The sequence below is a fragment of the Morone saxatilis genome, unplaced genomic scaffold (assembly GCF_004916995.1).
Source record: "Morone saxatilis isolate NCDOM2014 unplaced genomic scaffold, NCSU_SB_2.0 Contig14, whole genome shotgun sequence".
NCBI lineage: Eukaryota > Metazoa > Chordata > Actinopteri > Moronidae > Morone > Morone saxatilis.
Window position 1 is genome coordinate 8,732,416 of NW_023339696.1, and position 11,477 is coordinate 8,743,892.

The window sequence follows — 11,477 nt, forward strand, 5'->3', positions numbered from 1 at the left end:
AGAGGCCCTGCATGTAGAGACTGACTGTAAACATGCTGCTCTTACATAAGTGTCCTCTCTGGTGTTACAGTAAAAACATTGTGCAGCCCCTCTGCTCTTGGCTCAACTAGTGGCCTGAAATCACAATGAACTCTATTAACAATCATTCTTCTTCTCTTCTTTTATTGTTCCATTATTGTCTGTTTGTCCCAGATGGCTCACAGGCTGCTAGTACGTAGAATTTGGACGCTGTCTGCGAAAGATATCCGCTGCCTCCCAGCATCCACTGCCACCACCGCCTCCTCTTCTTATTCCACCTCCCTGCAGTCCGCCGCGGCCCGGGTCTCCTTCCTTTCTCCCTCACGCACTCTGCCGCGCTCCCTTCCTCACACCTCCCGCCGGGAAGTCTCCTTCAATGTTCAGGACCATGAGGACTTCACAGAGAGGGTCATCAACAGCCAGCTGCCCGTGCTAATCGACTTCCATGCGCAGTGAGTACCCCAGGGAGGGGCGGTTGTAGACCAGCAGACCAACTATATGAAGGTGTAGAGTAATTAAAGAGTCCAATGTAATGTGAGATTAGATTATAGTTGTGGTTATAACATTTATTCACAAATGATAAAGAAATGAAGAAACGCAAACAGCTCTTTACACGTTTACTTTTTTACTCAAATCAGTCAGAATCTACAAATTCCCTGTTTATTGAATAACTGTTTAATTGACTAACTGATGGAAGTTCAGTCTCGTAGCAGAAGTTTTGAAGATTGTGCATGCAACAACAACATACACCCCCCTGTAGAGATGGTCTTTAGATTTCATTTTAAAGCCTTAAAGTGTGAATAAATGTTACATTTAAAATCATTATTTCAGCTTGTTGGAGCATTTGTTTGCCATCATGCTTCTTTTCTAATCCTGGGAAAGTTTTCACGCTGGTCATTTATCCAGATTGTATTTACACACAGGGTGATTGTACTGTAATAAGTGTTAGGTATGCTATAAAACCAGCCTGATTCTCAGCGAGTAGGACTGATGAGTGCTGCTGTGTTGGAGCACTTTAATCCAGGAGAATCTGTATTAACACTGATGGTGTATTGTTTGGGGACTCAGTCACTGACCTTGAAAAAGACCTTGTTTTATAGCTGCCCTGCCTCTTTAAATGGCTATAAGTGTTACATATAGTGTCTGTGTGTGTGTTGCTGTTTAAAAATAAATACACTCTCAAGTCATGTGAGGTTAAACAACAGCAGAGGGGGTCTTCATCTCCTGAGGTTATTTGACACAAATTCTGTTTGAGATTCATTCTGGTTACATTTTAACCCACATAAAGGGTCAGGTAGATGAAGTACATTGCAATAAAAAGTTACAGTAAGAAAAAGTTACAACATTAACAGACGGTTGATCTACTGTTGACTCAGGTTTCAGAGAAATTACAGAGAAATTTCTCACTCACTACTTCACACAATTTCACGCAACCTGATTTACAGGTCCTGCTGTTTTAAGTAAAAAAATATTACTTGGAAGTTCATTATTCAGTATTTCATAACTGACAATAACTCCACCTCCTGAAAAGTAGTAAACAAGGTTCAGCGTTAATGTTTTGCCCACTCACTCACTCACTTTCCAAATAGTTTTCTTTATTAGCACTGTGTCAGATGCAAAGCCACCAAACATTCTTGCAGATCAAAAATGGATTGACAGTCCCACCTTCTTCTGCCCAGAGATGGATTTGTTAATAACAACCACAAAGCTGTTTACACGAAATGTTTGGACCTTGTGAATGAGCCAAGAAGCATTTGTAATGCCAAATAAGAAAAGAAGAGGGTTTATACACATATCTCCTCTTTATTTTATGAATGTGTGAATGTGAATGAGTTATCCCTGTTCCCACTAGTGCGTAGGGGACTTTTAAGACCGATACCAATTTTACAGGAGAAGAATTCACAGATTACCGATATGGTAAATGTTTGCTGATGGTTGATTTTGCACCAATATGACAAATATGCAAAGTTACTCAGAGGGCTGCTTTCTGAAACAGTTAAATTATTACAGTCAAAATGTCTGCTTTGGAATTGCTTTGATTACTCAATACTTCTGTCTTCTTGAGAATGAGCACTTTGACGTTGGTTGTGTTTCTGTGTTTTTAGGTGGTGTGGTCCCTGTAAGATCCTCGGGCCAAGGTTGGAAAAGGCTGTTGCGAAACAGCAAGGCCGTGTTGCCATGGCGAAAGTTGACATAGACGATCACACAGACTTGGCAATTGAATACGGGGTGAGACTTACAGTATTTCTGTGTAGTTACTGACATTTGGTTTTGCCATATAAACTCAAATTCTGCCAATTATTTTCCTTTTTGTCACTGTTTAGTCGTAATATTATTAGTCTTGTCTTGTAACCCCCAACTTGGTCTGTCTCCAGGTGTCTGCGGTTCCGACAGTAATCGCCATGCGAGGAGGCGATGTGGTCGACCATTTTGTGGGGATCAAAGACGATGATGAGCTGGACTCATTTGTCAGCAAGATTATTGGACAATAAACCAACTGTCCCACGCCCTGCCGTTGACCACCGTTACGGTGCTGTTGTACGATTGTGGCACAGTTGGCAGCCCTTAGACGCCAAACAAATAAACAAAAACTTGCCACAGTCCCAGCTGGCAAACGTTCAAATGCTCACACCCATCCCAAGACACACGACTTCAGCTTTGCATCTTCCTGTTTCCCTCCGTTTCTTTTGTCTTGGGATGGGTGTGTGCCTCCAGTAACATTTTAGTTCATGCCGTGCTCCATTTTGCAGCAGTTTAATTTCTCTTTTATAATGTGACGGCTCCGTGGCTCTACTCTTACTGCTAGAGCAGCTGAGCCGGTGTATAACAGTTTGCTGTAAAAGTCTGTAGAATGGGGGGGTAAGACACCGCTGTACTGCACTTATACTTTATAACATGAGGGATGAACATGTCTAGTTTTAGTGGTGGAGAGGATTTAACTTAAAACCTGACGATACTGAATGAGGTCTGTGACAGTGTTACCTGTAGTTCCTGCTTTTGTCCACATGATGGTGGCATTTGTCTAACATCACAAAGCCACACATGGTCATTTTACACCATTATGCCTAATAATGTGAGAAAGGAAGATGTGTGTATGTATGTATGTATGTATGTGTGTATGTGTGTGTCTGGGTCCTGACTGTAAAATTTAAGTCAAGCGGGAATTGCAAATATGAGTTTAATTTAGTTTATTACTGAAATGAACTCTCTGTACCGGAAACATGTCCAAGTGAAGTAATAAAGGAGTCAAAGATGTTCTGTATTTCAATAGTGTTTTTGTTTGCGGTCTAAAAAAAAAAAGGGGGTCTTAGCTTTATTCCCCCTAATGACACTGATGCAATATTAAAGTTATGTACTTTCCCTGTGTTTGTTGTTTTGACAGCACTAGGAAGGATGTAGAAATGGGATACTGGTGAGGCTGTGGGAGTTTAAGGGGAGGAGAAGGGAGTTTTTAAGTCTACCAAGTTGCAAGTTATTTTTTCAGTGTTACTATGATGATGTAGCTCTCAATCATTACCTGCTTCTTCGTGTATAGTGGTCTCTGTCACCCATCTCCACTTTCTGTCTGAACATGTAGGTGTTACTCATACTGTCACAACCCTCTCATCAGCACGACTGCAACGCCCACACACCACCCTCCACTTATTGCTGCCCTTTAAATTACCTCCCTTCTGTCATCCCCCCAAATCAACAGTGTCTGCTTTCTTTCTCTCTAATCTTGACCTTATAATGTTTTGAGTCTCTCTCCTGACCAAAAATCTTTCAACCAAAACCACATTTCTCAGTTGTGCCTAACTTCTCACCTGCCTGTCTCATGCCAGCTCAAATGTGTGTGATTCCTGCGTTTGTACAGTGTAAACACCATACCAACACAGTGTGGGGGCCTAAGACCCTCTGTGCTGTCGATTTCTGACTTTATGGGCTTTCTGTTTGTTTAGAAGTTGCCACGTCTCCCAACTGTAAAAGCAAAAGTAAGAAATTGGAGCGTTATCACTGGACATTATAAATAATTAACATTGGAATAGCAGGCCAAGTTTATTTGAGTAGCACCTTTCAACAACAAGGACATTTAATGTGCTTTACTGTCCACTACAGTGTTTTACCTGTGCTGCTGCACAAGGACTCTTTCCTATAAAGACTGCGTGTGTGTGTGGACTGTAGGATTAAGGCATTTCTGTGTCATCGGCCGCTAGAAACACTCAAGTAAATGAGGTCAAATGAGGCTGAAGGAGACAGGAGAGCACCTGCAGTCATCATTTCATCATCCCCTCTTCTCTCACGACTCGCTAACCAAAAGCCTTTCCCACCCTTTGCCTGCCTTCCCATCCTGGCATGTCATTACAGAGCCCACAGCTGACAGAATCATGGCGAGGGCCTCCAGACTGCTTATTAAGAGCACATCATTTGACATGTTCCATCTGCACTTTTAGCAGTGCTGGCTTTGATTAGATCATCGCAGACGAAGCCCAGGGATGTACTCATGCAGAGCTGCTCGGTAGCAACCAGAGGTTTCTGAATAGGGGGAATTCCAATGTCATTACATAAGCAGGTGTGAGTTAAGGCAAGTGATCCAGATGTACGAATGCAGTTTTTGTGTGCTTGGATGAAAGGCATTCCTGCATAGCTTTGAGATGTCTGGGACATGCATGACAACACCTTTTGTTGATCTGCCATTTTAACCTCTTTCTGCCTCTACTGTCTCAGCAACTAGTAATCAGCAACTAGTCTCTAGACCTCAGCATTCACACTCATGAACCAAGCTGCCCACCCCCCTTCACACACACACCTCCCCATGTTGTCCACTCATCCTCTTTGTCTGCCTTCAGACGGAGGAAATAGATGACTGAATAGATGACGACAAGCTCCAAAGGTTCAAGAACAGCACGTAACCCTACACCTCTTCCGCCAAAAACAATAGACCACACCTCCATCCTCGCTCCCGCTGTCTCTCTCTCTTACTCAACCACTCTTGTGACCATATAAGGCAAAAAAAGACAGGGGAAGCCAGCGGCTGCTGCTGAACAAACGGGCCGAGAGGCACAGTTGCAGAGTTCTTGCAGTAACTCTCCCTCAATTTGTCCGCCTTTCTCAGTACCATAAACTGTTAATGTTTGCTGTGTGTTTGTTTAAAATGAAATCGCCTGTCACTGACCCAAATGCTTTTGCTGTGTCTGTGTGTGTGTGTGTGTGTGAAATTTGCGTGTGTGGGAGAGTGAGCGACTCTGTAACAACACCCAGATCTGGCACAGCCTGAGAGTGTTCTGTGTTTGTAGTAAATACATAGCTGTATTTATATTTGAAACACATGCTGCCCTCCACCTTGTTAGATCTCCATTCTGTTCCAGACAAATACCAACCCGAGACAGACAAAGCAACCACTGTTGCTCTTAATATCACTCCTTTTTTTTTTCACATGCAACATACACATGGCTTACCATATTGAGACTCAAGTGTGCATTAGAGGTGTTGCTAAATCAGTACAGATGCTAAAAGAGCAAAGAGACATTTTAACAAAAGAGGGAGAGCTTTGCATTTTTTTCCTTTTACTCCCCAGTCCAGAGTTTTGTGAGTCAGCATGTGTCTTATCACTCCTTCCTGTGTGTTAATTACAAAGGAAAGGAGGAGGAAACCAGGCAGACCAAAGGACAGAGGACTGAAATAACTAGTTTCTCTGCCATAATCCCATTATTGCATTATCTTAAAAGCTGAAGGTGCTCTTAATTATTCTTTGCGGTTTAGGCCTATTATGTACACACAAACAAACACTTTGCTTTATAATGTCAAGAGGCTGTGTGAACTGAAGCGAGTTGCCTAAATAGTCTTGGCAGGGGTGTGTACATGACAGGGCAGTGATGTTGAACAAAACACAAAGGTTGGTTGCTCGAATGAACGGCAAGATTTTTACAGTCTTATGTCAGGTAAGAGAATCGGGGTCAGACAGGAGCATTAAACAACCTATTTACTCAAGAATTTGATACAAATCTGAGCTACTGGATGTATACATATACATATATATGTCTCATGCACAGACACACACGTTCTCACCAAGACACTCAAGCGTGAATGCCCACACACATGAATTCACACAAGTAATTACACAGCAAGCGTGGTCAGTGAGTTAACATGCCACCCTTTTAACATGCTGTCATTGAATGGGACCCTTTCTTTCTGACTGCATGATATAATGGCTTTACACACCCTGAATTACAGACACACCCTGCTGCTATTACTACCAAGTGAAGGAAAAAGAGAGAGAGACTAGGTCACAGTGAAAAGGAGAGCGAGAGGCAGCGAGAGGGAGGGAGATAGTGAGGTCAGAAGTGTCCATATTTGGTAATTCATGCCTGCGTTTTAATCCCACATTTCTTTCTGTGCCCCGTTCTGTTTGTTCTGCGTCTTTTGCCGTTGTTGTGTAATTCGTGCGCTTTGTCAGCACACGGTTTTGATTATGTGTGAACTTTTTGTTATGTTGAAATTTGCTTTGAATTAAAATGTGTTTAATATTTTCTCTATGTCAGAATTCCCTCTCTCTTACACTCCCCCTCATTCTCGTCCCCTTGGCCTCTCTCCTCTTACGGCATCTGGTCCTGCTCAAGTAACGGTGACATGCTGACCTTTGACCCCCTCCCTTAAAATTTCGGATATTCCCATCCATCCCAGAGAGGGGAGAGAGTGTGACATTTATTGAATTTTCCAGGCAGGCATGTTGACTGTTCAATGTTTTGCTCTACATACATGTGATGCCCAGCTGCTAAACATATAGGACAACACACAGACACATTCCTTTCATAATGACACACAGCGGACATAAATCACACACTGAACAGAAAATGTGTTTTCCCATGTTTGTCAGCGGATGCCAGCCTTCCCTGACTGAGGCCCTGTTCTGATGTGACTTCTTGGGGTAAATAGCCATAAAAGTTGCCTCTGTGTGGTGTGCTGAATGTGTTTGTTGATGTTACCTATAGAGGAAATATTTGCATCAGGTACTTGTAGAAAGTTGTTTATCCCTGGACCTCAGAACAGCAACATCTGTTTCGTATTTCGGCCTCTTATCTGGCATCACCCCCTAATTGTACATGGGAAGACAAAACATAAAGGGGTCAAGCTTTCGTTTGTCTGAGTGAAATTACTTTTACCCCACAACACTGCTACATATGTATTTATCATCACCACCTGTCATCGTCATGTTCCAACTGTGCTCACAACTACACATAAGTGGCTATTGTAATATTTTTTACATACAGTTTAATTTTTCAATGTTTAGGCTAGTTTGCTCAAGCATTGCATTTGTACTGCTTGTGGCAGAAGGCAGACATTTCAATCATTTATCCATTAGCTAGCTATTTTAACCACTTATTTCTTCCTTTTAGCTAACTATATAAAAAGTGTATCCATTAGCTATGTCAACCATACCCATTTATTTTAGTCTTTTAACTAACTATTTAAATGTTCATCTGTCATCTATTATTTACTTTTAGCTGTCTGTTTCAACCATTAGTCCATTACTTTTAGCCAACTATTTAGCCTCGTCTTCTTGGTTGCCAACTCGAAGTTCCATGCACTCTAACTTCCTGGCAACCTGTGGCGCTCAAGTGTCACAGCTGACTTAATAAGTGGATATTTATTTTTTTAATTAAATAATAATTTCTATTATTTTCAAATTTGGCATCTGCATTTAGAAACCCCCCCGAGGTGGGAATCACTGCTCTAAATTATGTTTCCATCCCAGTTTGTGCTGATCAAAGCTGCTGATTTTCAATCCATGTTTCACACTGAGAAGGTACAAAATATTTATTTTCCATTTCTAATGTCTCCCTGCTGGTTGTGGCATGTGCACTGGCTCAGTGCCTCCAGTTCCATTCGACAAACTAGGCTCAGATTACACAATCTGAATCCCAGGACAGTGTTGGAAGTAAACAGGTTCACATTGTACTGTTCCATTCTTCTGTGTAGATCTTGGCAATGGCACCACACGACTTTCATCTCAACATCCATCATTTTACTCATTCCTTTTGTCTGCATTTTCCTGCAGTGTAATGTCCTCTTTCCTACCAGCGCCGCACTCCTCTCTTTTTATTCCTCACTTTATTCAACCAATTAAACAGCTGGCCTATTTTCCAGATTCCTGTTGCTTTATTTGAATTTCACCTGTACCTAAATGTGTTACCTCTACATATCTCTCTGTCATCTTCATTGCTTACACTCCACAAGAACAAGTCAGGAAAACAAATGTCAGGAATGATTTAAAGATTGAACAAGTGTTTCCCTCCCTCACATTAATTAGATCACCTGCAGCGATTCCCATGTAGTGTTAACGTGTCTGATCACGACTCTAGGCTTACCTGTTTAAGTGATGGGAACCTATGACGGTAAACCAAACAACTGCAAAAATCTTTGCAAAAGTCAACACAATCACTGACAGAACTTGCAGAAAAGTGAAGTTACAGAGATGTTAGATTGAAACTGAGTTTTTTTAAACTATTCTATCCTTAAATTTACAGGTAAACAGCTAAGAAATCCCAAATAATTTGTTTTCACTTGCATCTCGAACTCAGGCAAGAATAAACTGTTTATATGAAGTTAAAGTAGTTTATATAAGATATTTTAATCCCCTTGGTGGGAGCCAGTATGGTAAAATAATTTATTTGTAGCAGTGAGAGGTTCAAGGGCCTTCAGGCCAAACATACACCCTGGTTAAGTGTCCTTGGGTTAGACATTCAAACCTTATCAGCACCAGTGGCCCTGTTCTGCTGCTGACCTCTGACTTCCTTTTGGTAGAAGGAAACCAACTGACATTGATAAATAAAGTGCTGTACTATTGGTATAATCCTTATGAAAACATCTTTATTCCATTACAGGGGATATAGACTGGTGGCATAAAGAACACCTCAATTTGATGATGAATGCTGTCAAATGTAACACATTAATTTAGATTGATTTGAGGACTAACATGTTAGACTAAGGGTTAAATGAAAATAGACATGTGTTTGGAGGAATGTCGTAAGATTTATTGATTTTAAGTGCCTATTTTAAGATATTTCTATCCAATGCTTTCCCTATGTACCACAATAATGTAATATAAATATATCAAATATATTATAAAATAAATATCAAATATGTGATTGATTCCCACCCCTTGAATATTTCTCTATAGATCCACCCCTGTTCTAATAATGGACAAAGAAAGAGTCTACAGTTTTTAAAAAAAATAAGTATTTGAAGTAACACAAACATATGAGAAGCAGTATATATAGAGTAGCCCAGACATGTATGTATGTGTGTGGGGGATTCATCTGATATCTGGCAACCCTACAGCAGAAACACTATCAAACAGTTGGGAGGCATCACTGCTGCTTGTTTTCAGAGCAGACAGTGGTCAGACTAGACCCCGTTGACACATGAGGGAGACCTCGGATGATGCAGTCCATCCTGAGAGTGACTGGTACTTATATGGTCATAAAAATCCTTAGTATGCACATACCTTTCTCATTAAACACAGCTTTATCGGTACCCCCCTCTCCCTCCCTCCTCTCCACTCTTTCAAGTTCAGTCTTTTTCTGCGCTTTTTGCCCTGCCCAGTGGCTGTCACCCCTCCACTTATGCGCAGACGCGATTGGTCCAAAGTGTGCGGATTATCAGAGCGCGGCTGCCATTGGTCGGAGGGGCGGTGCATGAGCGCCGGGGCCCGCCTCATCCTGGACCGCACCCCGGCTCCAGTGGCTGCGTACTGAGTGAAATTACGCGAACCAGTGAGCAGCCAGTGGAGGAGGGAGGGCAGAAGGAAGAAGGGGAGAGAGAGAGAGAAAAAAAAAAAAGATAGAAAGAGTGACTGAAGTAGAGAAAGAGAGGGAGGAAGCGAGCACTGTAGTTTAGCCCGAACTCTCTCTGTGAAGCTGCTGTCGACAGGAAAAGAAGTTTGACTCACGGCGACGCTGACTGAGCCACCCGGTTGTTGTTAGCCACCCTCTGAACGGCGTCCTGCACCCAGAAAAAAAGCAGGTAACATATTCCCCATCTTGAACACTTTTGTCCGCCATGCTCTCCCTCCCTCTCTCCCTCTCTGTACTCTTTTCATAACTCATTCAATCCTCCCGTCACTCCAGCAAGTGCAGCGAACCAGGAAGCGCGGTTGCTTTAGTTCACGGCTGCAACTTCAGCAACCGCGCTGGGTGGAGTGAGACCTCCTGAAACAGATTTAAATCCGAGGTTTTCTTTTTAAAACTGTACAGCACCGGAGTACTAATATATGTAATATCTATATCTATATCTATCTATATCTATCTATATGTATGTATGTGTGTATATATATATATATATATATTCTTCTCCACGTTCATGTGCGTCAAACATATTTAAGCACCAACGTCGCGGCCGTCGGCGAGACGTTAAAAAACCACAGAGGCAGGAAGTGATTCGCTTCAATGAGTTGCAGAAAAGGCCGGTGGAGAGCTCGAGTGCGGTGGAAACCAAAGAAAAGTTGATTGTTTCAGACGACGTGTACACCGGCTCCGTTAGAGAGGAGGGAAGTGTTTGATTAATTTGTGTTTTTTCGGGGCTGAACTTCTCGGTGTGTTAGCGGTCAGAAACGGACGCTGTGTGTGGCCAGTAATGCGTCTGGCTGGCGGGATGACGTCAGTGGTTCACCGGCGGACTGAAGAAGAGAGAGAGAGAGAGAAAAAAAAAAAAAGAGAGAAAGAAAATCGTTGGTGTGCTTTTCCGCCGCCGAGCAGCTCAACCTCCCTGAACCATGTCATCAGCATGTGTGCTGCTAACATACCGGGGCCCTTGAGGGGTGTTCAGGAGGGAGGGGGGCCCCACGAGGAATACATTTGACTGTGATTTAGTTCACTAGAGGTTAACTGTGTTGGTTGGAGCTCAGGGCTGCACGATTAATCGAAAATGTTATAGAGATTTGCAATGTGCAATATGCAAATCCTAGAAGCAATGTGTAAATTGCAAGAGCTGCAGTGTTTTTATAAAAAGTAAAATGCGTGACAAACAGCAGGACAATGAAGTACTACAGGGCTGCAGGGATGAACTGGCCTGCAAATTCCAGACTTCAGAAAACAAGTTCGTTTGATACATTACGCCTCCAAAATTTACATCATCATGAGTTGAATGATTTTTTTTTTTTTTTTTTGCAGTATCTGCCAAAATATTTACATGATATTGTAGTTTCCCCTCAGCCTTTTGTAGACGGGCCTCTTTGATCCTATAAATTGGAGTAATAGCCTTACGGATATTTTGAAATTCCAGTATATCAGTATTTATTTATCTGAAACTGTAATGTGGGATTCAAACAGCATTAGGGGTGGCACCATGCCTCGTCACCCCGGTTTAACACACATTAACTTAGATGAATCTTTTTAAAAACTGTTAAACGGAAATGACTTTAATGATCTGTTATTGACACACCAAACATCTTCATTTGCGGGGTTTTCCAAGCAAATACTGAC

At 42.0% G+C, this 11,477-nt stretch overlaps 2 protein-coding genes across 2 annotated transcripts in view; both read left to right on the forward strand.

The window, feature by feature from the left end:
* The window catches only part of txn2 (thioredoxin 2), a 4,342-nt gene extending 1,619 nt beyond the window's left edge, over nucleotides 1-2,723 (forward strand). The window contains exons 2-4 of the mRNA XM_035655201.1: nucleotides 193-470; nucleotides 2,124-2,247; nucleotides 2,394-2,723. Of these exons, the coding sequence (XP_035511094.1) occupies nucleotides 193-470; nucleotides 2,124-2,247; nucleotides 2,394-2,510 (519 nt within the window). The 3' untranslated portion in view covers nucleotides 2,511-2,723. The remainder of the gene's footprint in view (nucleotides 1-192; nucleotides 471-2,123; nucleotides 2,248-2,393) is intronic.
* A 7,042-nt stretch (nucleotides 2,724-9,765) lies between these two features.
* Nucleotides 9,766-11,477, forward strand: part of LOC118323260 (myosin-9-like) — a 31,767-nt gene continuing 30,055 nt past the window's right edge. The window contains 1 exon segment of the mRNA XM_035655202.1: nucleotides 9,766-10,020. The gene's annotated coding sequence lies outside the window, so the exon portion shown is untranslated.